At 38.3% G+C, this 16,676-nt stretch overlaps 1 protein-coding gene across 24 annotated transcripts in view; it reads left to right on the forward strand.

Annotated features, from left to right (window-relative positions):
- The window catches only part of flncb (filamin C, gamma b (actin binding protein 280)), a 70,727-nt gene that overhangs the window by 17,084 nt on the left and 36,967 nt on the right, over positions 1 to 16,676 (forward strand). For all 24 annotated transcript variants that reach the window (XM_079817718.1, XM_079817735.1, XM_079817726.1 and 21 more), the window contains exon 2: positions 13,593 to 13,841. In XM_079817718.1, coding sequence (XP_079673844.1) covers positions 13,593 to 13,841 — 249 coding nt within the window. The remainder of the gene's footprint in view (positions 1 to 13,592; positions 13,842 to 16,676) is intronic.

A 16,676-nucleotide genomic window follows, 5' to 3' on the forward strand; every position in this document is an offset into this window, starting at 1 on the left:
CGTGCACTGATTCCACGTGGGTGCGATTTAAAGGCCCACTGCTGTCATTGTGTTTAATTACACCCTGACAATTTATCCAGCTGTTCTCATGTCTGTGGGATGAATGAGGTCTGTGTGTGTGTTGTTCCTATTGTCCATGGTCTTCAACAGGTTAGACAGGACCATGTGGTAAAACAACAGAATGCTGGTCACCAATGTCCTTTTTTGGACTTTCAAAGACACACCACCTGCTGCAACACATGTGCCGTATCGCTAGATGGTGTGTGTGTGTGTGTGTGTGTGGGAAGATCTTTATCTTTTCCCGTCGTTCTTAAGGCAGAAGTTCTCCTGGATCAATCTTTGACACTTCACCAAGTGTTGTATATTTAGTTAAGCATTTTGTTGAACAAGTAGGCGCCACTCCTTTAGTCACGTCAGACTGTTTTCACAGTTTCCATATCCATGGTGATGTATTAGTGTGTAAAAATATGTTTATGTGTATAGGACATTGATAAATGAACTGCTCTATCAATGTCCAGACTCGCTGTTTCTGTTGGGTTTCAGCGTTTATTTCTTTTTGACCTTGTGCGTTCTGGTGGAGGAAGTCAGTTGCTGGCTTACAAACACTCCCAACGGCTGCCGTCTTACTGCATTTGGCAACTCGGACTAGAGGTTTCACCTCACACACATTTCATTTTGTACTCTGAAATAAATTATTAGAGATATAACACTGTCATTTAAAGAATCACGTTTTACACTAAGTTAGGTTAGAATCCATTAGACTCTTGAATGGTTTGACATGTTCCTGTTACCAGTAACAGCTTGTTCTTGTTTCAGGAATAAATGTAACATGTGACATGGATGCTCATGTCTAAGTGGCACTTATTAGCTTGTTAAGTAAAAGCCGTTTCCTGTCGTCATTGGCAGCAGTTGGGTTTTCTGAGGTAATGTGTGACCACAAAGACAGGAAGTTCTGAATGAAATTGTGCAAATGCATTAATGTTAGAAGTGTGGACTTTTCTGCACTGCAGCAGAGCCAAGTTTATGCTTGTCTGCATACTAAGTGTGGTTATATAGGGTGCATTTTATATTAATATTATATTACATTACATTACATTATATTATGTTATGTTATATTAATTATATTATATCATTATATCATATAGAAATTCTTTTAATCAATTACATTTTTGTGAAAAGTAAGAAATATCACTCTATTACATAATTGTAAATTATTATTATTATTATTATTATTATTTTTTACATAAATCAAATATTGGAACCCCCCGCAAACCTTGACCTCCATATGATGCATTGAAACAATTGATTATCTCTCAACATGCTTTTTCCGAGAGCATGTATGACACTTGGCGAGAGCAGATGTTGATGGGCTGTACATATGCTGAGAGTCAGTCTACTTTGTAATTTTAACTGCTTGACGTGTGTGTGTAAGTGTGTTTTCTACAGTATCTCTAACATGCTTCCATTGTTCTTTGGAGATCCTGTGGAAAATGTGAGTGCTGATGGCATGTGTCCATGATGTCTTCATTTCCCCCCATCTCTTTTTCCTCATTTTCTATCTTTGACTCTTGGAGAGGCACAGTAATGGAATTATATTTTCTGGCCTGTGAACTTGCCCTCTTGGACAATGCACACATGCTGCTCACACAATGCAATCTGAATATTTGGAGTGTCCACAGCTTCAGGATGTGATTTCAGATTGGCCTGTGTTTTGTGTGCGACTCCTGGAGAAAGTCAGATAACAGGAATGTTATCTTTCCACAGCTACTGGGGGGAATCCCTGCTCTATCTCCCTCTTTGTCAAACAGACCTCAGAACACTGCAGCTGACTAGAATACAGAACTGCTATAAACCCCCACATGTTTTTTTGTATAATCATCTTCAGCTCGCAAAAAGGGCCTTTTTAAGAATAGTCGATTAATAGTTGACAAGAAGTTCCAATTTATATGAATTCACTTTTTTTATTGTCAAGGCTGTAGGAAGATAGCCTGGTCCTACCAGACTCTCATACATTTAATTTGTACAACTCTCCATTGACAAGTGTTAACTTCCTTGAAGGTGGGTACTCTGTTAAAGTTTAAAACTATTGGATCTGCCATAACCAATTGCTAACATTTGGTCGCATTGTACGAGGGGAGACGACAGCAACTATCGGTTTAGCATCGCTAGCGTTCGCCTTTGCCAACTCCTTCACCACTAACGGAGCGAGCTGGAAAATCAAACTTTTCCTGAACCCCGTGGGGAGGAGGGTCACAACATCATGGCCACCAACAAAACTCAGCAAAGACTGTTCTTGGTCCGGCTTTAACTTTTGGATATTCTGCAGCGTTGCCACAACGGACCGAATGGCTTTGCTCACATCTTTCTCCGCCGCCATTTCTAAACTACAACTCAAACTAGCGCACAACATCAACATCATCGTTCTCAGCCACTCCCTCTGTTCGCTGATTGGACCGGTTAAAATTTGGTCGGAGAAAACCAGCGAATATACCGCAAACCCAGACGACGTACTGAAAGAAAATGAAAATTGAGTGGAAGTACGTAAGAGGGCGGAGCCAGACTAGTAGGGAAATTCTGGAACTGACAAAATTTGTTAGTCACCATAAAATCTAAATTGACAAATCTTGTTTTTTTTTTTAAATTAAATTTGAGGTACTTATTATAAATGATTTATCTGTGTACATCATTATTATTGTTATTTTTTTCATGTGTAATAACTTTGAAATAACTTCCCCTCCCTCTTGCCCAGCACAAGGGCAGGAAAACCTGTCAAACCACAGCAATCCAATGAACCAATCAATTTCCGAATAGACAAAATCAAGTCCCGCCTTACTTTTTTTTTCCTTGTTCAAGAAGCCATTCCATTCGGATATACACTCACCTAAAAGATTATTAGGAACACCTGTTAAATTTCTCATTAATGCAACTATCTAATCAACCAATCACATGGCAGTTGCTTCAATGCATTTAGGGGTGTGGTCCTGGTCAAGACAATCTCCTGAACTCCAAACTGAATGTCAGAATGGTAAAGAAAGGTGATTTAAGCAATTTTGAGCGTGGTACGGTTGTTGGTGCCAGACGGGCCGGTCTGAGTATTTCACAATCTGCTCAGTTACTGGGATTTTCACGCACAACCATTTCTAGGGTTTACAAAGAATGGTGTGAAAAGGGAAAAACATCCAGTATGCGGCAGTCCTGTGGGCGAAAATGCCTTGTTGATGCTAGAGGTCAGAGGAGAATGGGCCGACTGATTCAAGCTGATAGAAGAGCAACTTTGATTGAAATAACCACTCGTTACAACCGAGGTATGCAGCAAAGCATTTGGAAAGCCACAACACACACAACCTTGAGGCGGATGGGCTACAACAGCAGAAGACCCCACCGGGTACCACTCATCTCCACTACAAATAGGAAAAAGAGGCTACAATTTGCAATTAGCTCTGATGAGTCTCGATTTCTGTTGAGACATTCAGATGGTAGAGTCTTGCTAGAGAATTTGGGGTAAACAGAATGAGAACATGGATCCATCATGCCTTGTTACACTGCAAAAAATGCTTTTCTTACTTAGTATTTTTGTCTTGTTTTCAGTCCAAATATCTAACAAATCTTACATTAAGAAGCATTTACTAGACAAGCAAAAGTTTTTGTCTTATTTTGGGGGAAAATAACTCAAAATTAAGGGAGTTTTTGCTTAAAATAAGCTAAATAATCTGCCAATGAGGTAAGCAAAATAATCTTAATTCAAATTTAAAACAAGATTATTTTGCTTACCCCATTGGCAGATTATTTAGCTTATTTTAAGCTAAAACTCCCTTAATTTTGAGTTATTTCCCCCCAAAACAAGACAACAACTTTTGCTTGTCTAGTAAATGCTTCTTAATGTAAGATTTGTTAGATATTTGGACTGAAAACAAGACAAAAATACTAAGTAAGAAAAGCATTTTTTGCAGTGTACGACTGTGCAGGCTGGTGGTGGTGGTGTAATGGTGTGGGGGATGTTTTCTTGGCACACTTTAGGCCCCTTAGTGCCAATTGGGCATCGTTTAAATGCCACGGCCTACCTGAGCATTGTTTCTGACCATGTCCATCCCTTTATGACCACCATGTACCCATCCTCTGATGGCTACTTCCAGCAGGATAATGCACCATGTCACAAAGCTTGAATCATTTCAAATTGGTTTCTTGAACATCACAATGAGTTCACCGTACTAAAATGGCCCCCACAGTCACCAGATCTCAACCCAATAGAGCATCTTTGGGATGTGGTGGAATGGGAGCTTCATGCCCTGGATGTGCATCCCACAAATCTCCATCAACTGCAAGATGCTATCCTATCAATATGGGCCAACATTTCTAAAGAATGCTTTCAGCACCTTGTTGAATCAATGCCACATAGAATTAAGGCATTTCTGAAGGCGAAAGGGGGTCAAACACAGTATTAGTATGGTGTTCCTAATAATCCTTTAGGTGAGTTTACATCACAACAGGAAAGAAAAGACATCCGAAAAGACATCGCAACATCTGTTTCAAGACGGCTTTAATCAGGCATTAATATTGATTAATAGGCTTGGCTGATACTGGGCTATCACTAAAAAAACACATCATGCATAAACTGTTGGGGTTAAGTAAAACAAAGATAACTGGAGTAGGTTTTACAAGAAAAGTTCAGTCTTCCCACTTCAATTCAATATGAATATGTCCAAATGTCACATTTCAAGATCCTAAAATAAATAATGCTACCGAGTTGCCTTTAAAAAAAACTCTTAAAATTGTTTGCGACTGTTTTGGAGATGAAATGCCCAGATTTACCGTCACAAGAATGTGCACAGAAGGAAATCAGACACAACCAAAGTTACAGAACATTGACTGTGACCAGCAGTAAATATTTCACAGTGAATGAAACATGACTTACAACTAAGGGTCTCCATTTGTGTGTGTGTCTGTGTGTGTGTGTCCTGCTTAATGTCTGTCAGCTCCCTATGTGTATTGTATATACTTAGATCTCCACTCTGAAATTCATGTCATGTGCTCTGCTCCATTATCTCTCTTTTCAAGGCCTCCAGGACATTCACTTTGTGACTGTGTATGTGTGTTGAAATTGTGTTTTGTTATATATAATAATGTCGTTTTTTTTTACTTGGACAGCAGCATTGTACTGTAGAGCCATGCTGCATTGTGTTATATGGCTTTAAGGGAATAATGGGAAAATTAAGACTAAATTTTTTTTTGCCTTTGACAATTTTGACATGCCTATTTTACTGTTTGGTCAATGCATACACATTTACTCACCCAGCTTATTTTACAATATTGCAGCTCTTGTCTTTCGTGTTGTTTATTCCATTTTCATTGATTAGTTTGTCTTTACAGTTCCCAGAGCCTCATTTATTATACATTCCCTCTTGAAGAGATGTGTGTGTGTGGGCGTAGGCTGAATATTTCCTGAGGCAGAATGTCTCTTCCACACTGAGGCCATTGTCTCTGTCTCTTCTGTCCTAGTGATCATCATGGCAAACTTTCTGTCTCCTCCAGGGAGAGTGCGATGTTTGTTTGGTCACCCCAAGCAACAGCAGACAATCACCTGATGCATCTAAGCTGTAGACATTTATCATGGCGTCATTGGCGGATGTTCAGATAATTCAAAGGGTAACATGGAATGACAGAGATCTTATTAGTCTGATTAACAGTACATATGTAAACAAAATAATAGGTAGCAAATATGGTACAATTGAATCAGTGAAAAACGCAATCATTGCAAAACAAAATGCAGTACGTTGTTTTCAGAATTTGCCAGGAAAGTTCCAATTCTCCTGACACTGCCAAAATTTACAGTGGTTATGAGGATCTCCTTACTCTGAAAACTGGCAGGAGATTTTATAGCAGAATATACCAGTAGCGGTGAGCAATGTGAATATTTTTCCACTTGCATGCACTGTAAAAAAATGATATTATCAATTAAGTCATGACAGCATATGCTTTTCCATTCCCTTACTTGTTCAAAATAATTTTCCAATTTCAACTTCATATTTTAACTTATACAAGATTCAACTTGGCAAGATGTAAATAAAATGAGTTGGAATGATTTTTTTTTATAAAAATGTAAGGCAGCAACTGATCTTAAGTGAATTAATTGCATTTTTTGTAATAATGTGTAACTAAAGAATACATTTTTTTTAAAACCATGATCCATTGCATCACGTTATCCAGTTTAACCACCAATCACAGAGCAAACTTTGCTGGTATGTTGCTGCAGCATTAGTTTTTTTCTAAGTGCAAACACACATTTTATTTGTAAACTAGGCTTGTTACCGATTGTTCCAAAAGTCTAGTACACTCTAAAAAAATAATGTGTTGGCTCGCCAAAAAAAAAAAAAAAGAATTAAATGAATGCAACAGTTTGCATAATTTTTTTTTTAGTTATGACAACTTTGAGTGAATTTAAATTCAACCAACAAGCTTAGAGTTAGAGTAACTTAATAATTTGCAGCATAAACACACATTTTTAAGTTTTTGAAATTACTCCAAAAAAAAAATTAAGTCGCTCCAACTACCAGAGTTGTAGTCCTGGAACCAATTCATCTTATCTATTTCAGTTCAAATCAACAGCTATCGTAGCACATGCTAACATAACTTATTTAACATGTATATTTAATGAACAAGTAAGATATTACTTGTCACTTGCATTAGTGCAGGCATTGCTTATAGAGTCAATGTAGTGTTTACCTTCATGTCTCTAAAAAAAAAAGGTTCTATATGGCACCAAAAATGGTTCTTCGTCGTAATCATAGAGGAACCACTTTTGGTGCTATATAGCACCATATCTAAACATGTTCTGTATATGGTAGCGGTGCTATATAGCACCTTAGTTTAAAAAAAAATGGTGAAGAATCGCTGAAGAACCACTGAAGCACCAAAATTGGTGCTATATAGCACTTAAAAAGGTTCCCCTATGATTATGAGCCAAGAACCATTTTTGGTGCCATATAGAAGCTTTTTTTTAGAGTGTACTCTTCAGCACAACGGTAACCACAAAAACTTCAACATTGCAGAAACATAACAGCATTAAACACTAACAGGTCAGGTGTTTCCCTTCACTTCATTTCAACATTTATTCTCCTTATCCAGTCCTATGCAAAGCATGCTGGGAAGTGGAACTAGAAATCTACTGTCTAATTTCCGAAGTTATCAAGATAATTTCATTAAGTTACTACAACCTAATTAAAAAGAAATGTGAGTTTAAAGGCCTTTTTTTAGGCCAAAACATGTTTTGTCACATACAGCAAACATCTCACTATCCGCTAGCTGCCTGTCCCCTGAACACACTGTAAAAAAACGCGGTCTCTGTAGTCAGCACAAGCTCCACAAACGGCAACAAAAACAATCTTGGGCAGTCTGGACAATGAAACATAATAAACAGGGCTCCAGCCAATAACCGACAAGAATGATTTGGGGGTGGAGGTTTTGGGGTTAGTGCGTGTGCACATGAGAAGCATAAAGAGAGCATAAAAGTTCGAATTATATGATTTTGATATGGCCGACACATGACCAAAGAGACGATGTTCTGATGAACAACTTGCAACGAAAAGGGAAAAGGAGAAGGAACGTGCAAAGTCCCAAATTTACATCAGAAAAGCCTTCGAAAGGTGGCGGGAACTGTGGCGGCAGAAGGGCTTCCAATCAGGAAGCACGGAGGAGGGGGAGGAGGAGGAGGAGGAGGAGGAGGATGGAGGGTCTAGCTAGCCTCTGTTTTGTTTGACAACACTTCAAACGTCAACAAGAAGTTACTCCACCCAGGATTGCTTAGAGCACCTTTAAATTACAGACGATATTAAGGTAATGGTCAAAATTGTTATGTCAACCGAACTCTACAAAATAATGTTTCAAACTTAAAAGGTTTAATTAAAACAATAAATTCGAATTTTTAACTTGCAACCATGCATTTATTTAAGTTGTGGTAACAGGTCCCCTGAATTACTTTTTAAAGTGTAGTCTGCCGCATCTGCCACATCCTTGCATTCAGAACCAATCTGCGAGATGGGAAATTACAGCATGCAAACTGTATTCAGCACACAATTGTAGCCATTTTTGCAGTGTTTTATTATTATATTCGCTAAAACAACACAGGCAGTGCGTGCAAATAGCACTATCAGCTGGCGCGATCTGTTTTTAGTAAATTCCCTCCTCTGAAGAACTTCCAAACAATGACAATACGCTGTCCATCAGTGAAATGAAGCAATTCCTGTAGCAATCATCAACAGCTGGATTCAAGAGGAATGCATCAGCACTCGCTGCAGGAACACCACTACATGTGTTTTCCCCCTATAGCTTTTCCCTACAGTGGCTTGTAAAATTCTTCCAGCATCTGTTTCATTATTTTTATCTCATCTTGTTTGTGTGGTTCAGTGGTGGGTGGATGTGAATGATCCAGACTTGCTTTAATCAGCGTTAGGAAAGTGTTTCATTAATCACAGAGACATTTGCCGAGAAAATACTACATTCACACATCGGATTGTGCTTGTGAAGCACGACTGCTGTTCCTTATACTTATTATGAGTTGTGCTAAGGCAAGCATCTTTCATTATTTCGTTATTTTTCATACTTGCATTTAGTTATTTAAACAATTTTCGAAAATATTTAAACACAGCTAGTGCTATTTTAGTAGTATTCATATTTTTACTATTTTGTATTTGCCTTTTTTCTGTATTTTCAGTTTTCATTAAAGGTGCACTATGTAATATTTTTTCAGCAAAATATCCAAAAATCACTAGGCCAGTGTTATAAATTCTGTTCAGTTGGGTACTTACAATATCCCTAATGTTTCCAACTATTTGTAAATCATGAGAAAATTGCTATTTTAACCAAAGAACCGGAGGAAGTCGCCTGTCAATTGCGTCATATTGAGTTTTATTTTGCAGAAACGCTTTACTCTCACTGCAATGTGAACAAGTTTCATAGCAGCCGCCGAGCGGCTCCTATTATAAATATATATATATATATATATCTAATGGGCCAACAACCTGTCGCTTATATTGGAGTGAGACAAATGAGAACACTTCTGCTTATTCTCTAAATTATCCCCACTCTCCGTAAGCCATCCCTTCCTAACTCTCTGTCCTTAATGGTCTTTTCCCAGGCCCTGATCCCATATTTGTTTTCCTGCCCATTAAGTGATTGTGCTGTACCCTAGCGGGCTGGAATTCCAGTTCCATGTCATCAGCGGTTCCTCAAAACTCCAAGGGTTCATTTGCAGCCACTGCGCTTTATGTTGTTGGAAGGAAACACTTAGTTCTGATGTCTTTCATTAAGTGTGTTTGAATCCAGCTGTTTGCTGGTGCTGTACTGGATGCCAGTGTATTTGCCTTCAGGAGTTAGTTTGTTTTTGATGGGGCGTACATTGCTGGGTTTTCTCAGGATGGTTTGAAAAGATTAAAGTCACTTGGTATTGTGAATTTAAACCAACTCTCTATTAGGTGTATCTGTAAATTATTTTAGGAAAAGTTGATTTAATAGCTATTTGTGCTTGCTCAGTGTGCGCGCACCTACTGTGTCAGCTGTGTGTGTGTGAGACGTTTTTTTATGTTTTGTGTATGTTGTATGTTGTCAGATGAGGATCTTTATCCCCTCTGGCATACAACAGCAGCCGTCACACACCTGCTTATTGGGAAGTGACGCGAGTGTTAACCAGCCGAGCTGTGTGTTTGTGTGCTTGCTTATATCTACCTGTACCTGATCATTTTCAGGTACTTTCAGTCACTTCTCTCTCTTGCTATTTTTTCAGGTTTTTGGCATGTCAATCTTTTTTGGTTGCACAGTATGTGTACTTACGTGTACTTACAGTGTACTTACCTAAGAAAGTATTGGGTAATATAAGGTTACTACATGGGTTAAGGTTAGTTATAGGGGTTCAGGGTTAGGCTGTGTTCCAGGCAGGTTTTTGAGCCCGTAGGTTGCGACTTCAAACCACGACTTTGTAGCATTCCAGGCAAAGTCACGCCAAACTGCCTGAGCGCAAGGAATTGTGGTAGCTATGTAAACAAAGTATGGCGGACCGTATGGGGATTATGCTCATTTACAATAATTTCTAGCGTCAAAGGTGCTTACTCCTTGCTTATTTGAGAGAAACAGAGGAGGAAAAAACGGCGCATAAGGCAAGAGAAGCTGTTATACCTTTTATTTTACATTATTTGTGAACGACTTTCATAAACACCGCATCCGTAGGGGCTGTCTTTGTTGTTTCGCGGGCTATGTGACGTCAGAGCGCGTAACTGGGAGTACATCGATCTAGTACGAGTTCACAGGTGGGAAGTCACAGGTTTGACTGCCGTTCTAGTGCACTTTCACGGGTAAAACGTTGGAAAAACACGGGTTGCCTGGAAGCGGCATTATTACCTAGTTATTACCATGTAATTACTGTAAGTACATTGTATGTACATAGGGAACAGGACTGTTAAATTAAGTTATTTTTACCTACCTTAAGTCTCTCATGCTTATCAAGGAAAACAGTAATATTGTGAAATATTATGACAATTTAGTTTCCTATTTTAATTTATAAAAAATTAAAATTTATTCCTGTGATGGCAAAGCTGAATTTTCTGCATCATTACTCCTGTCTTCAGTGTCACATGATCCTTCAGAAATCATATTCTAATATGCTGATTTGCTTGTATTATTATAAATGTTGGAGAAAGTTGTGCTGTGTAAAATTAAGAATTTCTTTGTATTTATTTATTATTCTGTGATGAATAGAAAGGACAGCATTTATTTGAAACAGAAATCTTGTAACAGTTTAAAACTCTTTACTGTCAACTTAATTGTATTAAATTAAAGATGTATTAAAATCTTCCTGACCTCAAACTTTTGAACTGTAATATGTATATATAATATTATAAAATAATTAATAAGGAAGTGAAATAGTAATACTGAAGTCTGCCTTTCTTTTTGACGCTCGTTATCATTCTCTCATTCTCTGTTTCTATACATTCTTAACGGCACAGATCAAGAACAATGCCAAATACTTTCTCCCTGTCTCTTTCTGTTGGGCTTGGCGCTGATGCGGAGTGCACATAAATGTCAGCATGCATTCCTCTCTAAACATCTAGAGAGCCTAGGAACCCAAAAACATTAAACCCTGTTCTTGAGAGTGAGCGTAACACACTGTACTTGCCAAATGTACTAGAAAATCTCAAAGGTAATACATCAAAGATCAGTGAAGAATTCAATATGGGTCTTGTTTTATTACAACAAGACAAAAATGAGAAACTGACCTGGCAGTATTATTTGATTGGAGGGATTGGATTACCCCCAGACCGCTGCGCACATTGTAGCGTTTAGTGCAGACAGCTCCGTTGGGGGTTGAAGCAAAGTGTAGTCAGATTCGTCCAGCGTCCCGATTAAGTTTCATCTGTGTATGTGTGTGTTTTATTTAAACTGACCTCATTCCACAGATCCAGGGTTAAGTGACATCAGCCTTTGGCATTCGGTCAGTGGCTTAGTAGTGTCCATCTTGATTCATATTCCACGCTGTAGTCCAGAGTCTTTTGACTGTAGCAGAGCAGTGTAGTGAAAGATTTGGGTAAAGGTTGTGTAAAAAGTGTATGTGACACTTTCCATGAGTATAAAATCAGCTATATTAGGTTTGCATCTGCTATTGTGACTGAATATTATATTTCTAAATACAGTTTTTAAATGATTAATTTTATCAATTGTAATTTATAATATATTTAGTTATTATAATTAAATGATCAATTTATTAATTATTTTTTGATTTCATTATTTATGTTAGATACATAATAGTTATCTCAAACATGGGGTTTGTGTTTACTATTTAGCAATGGGATAGTAATGTGACACCAATGTGTACCGTACACTGTGTTTGTAATGGTAAAAGACTGTAAAAATGCTACGGTGAAAAACAGTTAACTGGTTAGCAGAATTACATTTTACAGTAAAATACCGTTCAATTTCCAGAATTCCCTGCGTGACACGTCACATTTGAGGTATTTTCACTGAAATAACTATGTTTCTTCCTTATTTTTTTCGAATCAGCTATGTACATTAGAGTTTTATGTTACATCGAATGTTGTTAAATTAATGTTTATTGCATTTTTAAAATGTGTGTGTTACCATGATGGTGTTTAGTGTTTGTGTGAATGACACCTTCCATATATTAATATTGTCCTCAAAAGCTGCTTGTGATGAGCTTTGATTCATCATGTGACTCATCTCCACTATGATTGGTGATTTAAAGCTTTATTTCATCATGTGATTCTCATCTGTATTTGGTGGTTGTCAGTATCAAAGGTATATAACAGATATTAGTATATCAATAGGTTGATAATTTAACATTATTTCAGTTAATGAAATACGTTTTTTTACCATACACTCAAAAAAAAAAAAGGTTCTATATGGCACCAAAAATGGTTCTTGGCTCGTAATCATAGGGGAACCTTTTTAGTGCTATATAGCACCAATTTTGGTGCTTCAGTGGTTCTTCAACGGTTCTTCAGAGGTTCTTCACCGGTTCTTTGACTAAGGTGCTATATAGCACCTCTGAAGAACCGCTGAAGCACCAAAATTGGTGCTATATAGCGCTAAAAAAGGTTCCCCTATGATTACGAGCCTTTTTTTTAGAGTGTAAATTTTTACAGTGTACACATATTTATTACAATACAAACCTTTAAATTATACGGTTTTGAACTGTAAAATAGACAGTAAACTAAGTGCTATCCCTGTAAAACCTAAAATGTTGCTACTGTATTTTGTACGGTAAAGTTCTGGCAAACACAGCTACCGTTTTTTCACGGTTAGATTTTTTTATAGTTTATCTATGTTTTTTGTCTGTTTTTAAACACACATTTTCTGGCACCCCTTACGGTTTGTTGTTTTACAGTGTATGCGAAAATATAAACTTTGAATGAATAAAAGTGAAATACATGGGTCATAGTCTATGTGTGTGTATGTGTTTAGTAAGCCAGATCCACATTGAGAGAGTTCATACTTGCTGTTTATTTGTGCACATCTAAACCTGTGAAAAAGCTATCAACACAGCAGGCGTACGGAACAAACAGTGAGTAAACAAAAAATGGCATGATGGTGGCCCAAATACACAGCACACGCAATGCTGGGGAGGACGTGAAAAATAAACACAGGTGTTGCCATTATTTCAGGCATGGTAGAGTAGGGACATCCTCTCATGTTCAGTCTGTATCCTAAGCTCATATTTGACCTGAAAACAGTTTTTTTCCCCCTAGTGTACAGTATGTTGACACGACGGAGTCCTCTTTAGTTCACCCTGAACTTCTGCTCTTCACCCGCCTAAACTAATATATTTTCACAGTAGTACCACAGGAGAAATAAAAGCCAACCTCAGAATGTTTAATGGTTTCCTACGGAAAGCATTGAAACTCTCAGATCTGAAATAACCTCCAAAACCACACAGATTTTTAGCTAGTTGTCTTTTTATGATTCCCAGTATCTCCACAAAAGGTGCTTCATTGCTCTTGTGTGGAGTAACACCCTTAAATCTCTCTCTCTCTCTCTCTCTCTCTCTCTCTCTCTCTCTCTCTCTCTCTCTCTCTCTCTCTCTCTCATTGCAGATAGTAAAGCTATAGTGGATGGCAACCTAAAATTGATCCTGGGGCTGATATGGACCCTAATCCTGCACTACTCCATTTCCATGCCCATGTGGGAGGATGAGGACGATGAAGATGCCAGGAAGCTGACGCCCAAACAGCGTCTTCTGGGCTGGATCCAGAATAAGGTCCCCCAGTTGCCCATCAACAACTTCCACAGGGACTGGAGAGACGGCAAAGCCCTCGGTGCCCTGGTGGATAATTGCGCCCCTGGTGAGCGGAATTTTGTCTTTTATGACCACTTGGCGACAAATGTGTCATGGTACATTAAGCACATGTGGTTTTAAATGGAAAACTTAGTTCATTAGCTTTATTAAGTAGATTCAGGGGTCAGTAATACTCATTAAGGAAATGTCAGCATTTACCTCAGAAGATGAGTAGCCGGTCGGATAATTACAACATATGATCTCACTATTGAAAGACCAGAGCCAAGGGAAGAAGAGAAAGAGAACAATTGGCGACCTCAAAACAAACGATCACTCCTTTCCAAAACATGATTCATAAATTAAATACCTCTGGATAGGTTTGGACTTATACTAGTGGAAAATCCTGAAACCCATGCAGTTCAGAGAGGGTTTAATGGCGCGTCAAGCCCGCTTGGAATTGCATGTGTCCATTCTTCTCAAATCCATATTTAAAGCAGTCATTCTGACACTGTGAATGTACTCAGGACGGTATAGGACTTGGCCATATATCCTTTGGAGAATTAGGGATGTGTATAATAACTTACCTTGATTTCCCCATGCAGAACATGTTCTTGGATAAACATCCTTGTTACAACATTCCTATTAAGTAATCAGAGGTCATAGCAGTGCCGGGTTCGGGTAACATTACTATCAACATTCTTATCAATTTTCTTCTGATTTATGGGATAGTTAATGGTTATCATTATGATTATGAACAGGGGACAAGATGGACTTGATGAAGTTTTAAATAAGGGCTTGCAGTGAAATTCCATATTGTGATTTACATTAGAGTTTAGATTCTCTGGCCGAGCCCGAACTTGGGCCGGGTCGGGCCGATATTTCCTGCCACTATCCTCGGGCCGGGCCAGGCCCTTGATCAAGCATTTGTGTTTTTTTAATCATTACTTTATAAGCCTAATTGGGTGGGCAGAAAGCTATGCCATAATCAGAAATAATATATATATTTTTTTAGCAAAGTAAGAACTAATACTACAACTAAGAAACAAATGTGTACAAAGTTGCACAAGTCAGGATTAGTCTAAAAATGCGTGTTAAACTCACAGCACATGCAGGGATGAAGCGCAACTTTCTGAACAGAAACGCTTTGAGACGCCAGTCATGAGCTGCTCACGTGAACAGTGCGCTTGGCTTAACTATTTTTTTTTTCCCGTTTCAAATTTTTCCGTTAAAAGTCGACATTTCAAGCTTTCTATAGACATATTTCTCATGTCTGTGAGGCAGGTAGTCTGCTGAGTTTCGGTTTATTTAGATATACATGAGACATGTTCAAGAGCAATGCAAGTGATCGCTTTGGCGCCTCCATGTCACGATTATTGTCTGCTATAGCCTATTTGCTTATTATTTATTAAATCCAGGCAATTGGCTGATGAAACATTGATTAAAATTAAGATACAATTTATACAAAACGAAATTCACTTTAAAAAAAGGCTTTCTACAAAACAAAACTTAATGAAGTGGTCAAAATCATTTCTGACCCACTCGCATCTTTGCACTTTTCATAATCAATATAGCCTTAAAGGTGCACTATGCAAATTTATTTGAGTAAAATATCCAAAAAAGACTAGGCCAGTGTTATATATTTTGTTCAGTTGAGTACTTACAATATCCCAAATGTTTCCAACTATTTGTAAATCATGAGAAATTGCTATTTTAACCAAGGAACCAGGGACGTGTGAGGGAGTCGCCTGTCGATTGCGTCATATCTGCGTTACCCTTGTTTTCCGGTTTTATTCTGCAAAAGCGCTTTACTCTCAAGTGTCATAGCAGCCACCGAGCAAACGCACAGAGTAACGTCATAACAACATTTTCAACACACTCAGATGTGTCTAATATGATAAACAGAGCTGCGTAACCTCATACTGATGACCAGAAAAGCGGAAGTGGCGCCGGCGACTGTGTCATAATAAAAGTCCCACCGGAGACTGTGTCATAATAAAAGTCCTGCCGCTCTTCTCATTAACAATCGCTCCAACGGCCTTGCTCAGCTCCACAACACTCGGTCCTGCTCTGCTTCATACTACAGTAACGTTAATAATCGCATCCATGATCATGATTTCTGCCCAAGTCCTATCTCGATTCTTTTCCACCGGCTGTGAGGTGAAGACCACATGTCCCAAGATTCTGCGCTCAATCGTGGCGTCATCAAACTATGCCTTTGTTTTGAACAGACAACCTCTAGTGGACGGAAAAGTTATATAGTGCAGCTTTAAAAATAACATTAAAATATTTAAACATATGAAACAAAATACTTTGTTTAGTGGCTACAACAAGTATAGTAGGCTACAGTACAGATAAATGTCATGTCTGAGCGGGATTTGAGCGAACGTCATTTTACCGGTGAGTGGAGTGCGCTGGCATAGAGCGGATTATTGAGCTGAGCGTCACACCGCTCCGCTTCGCTCATTACAGGCTCATTCTCGTCAGAACGCCCACGTATTAAAAAATGGTCGGTTTAAATCGGGCTCGGGCTCATAATCACTGTTAATGTGTCGGGCCGGGCTCAGACACAACGTGCACGGGCTAGGGTAGGGTCGGGCTTGATTTTTTTTGGGGCCCGATCTAAGCTCTAATTTACATCGGAATGAAATGGATTATTGAAAAAGAAAAAATGTAGGGCAGGAACATGGTTCAATTCATGAGTTATAGATTGGATGGAGGCAGATCTGATTGTTAGAAAGGGGCTGAATATAAGCAAACTAAATGATTGGAGAAATCCATACATCACCAGAGAGAAATCTGTTGTTTCACTGGAAGATTGAGTTCCGATTAAAAATTAAGATCCAATAACTGGTGGATGACTTGTTCAAAATCAATAACATGCATTTAGAAAATAGATTTTAAA

The sequence above is a fragment of the Gobio gobio genome, assembly GCF_949357685.1.
Source record: "Gobio gobio genome assembly, chromosome: 5".
NCBI classification, from domain to species: domain Eukaryota; kingdom Metazoa; phylum Chordata; class Actinopteri; order Cypriniformes; family Gobionidae; genus Gobio; species Gobio gobio.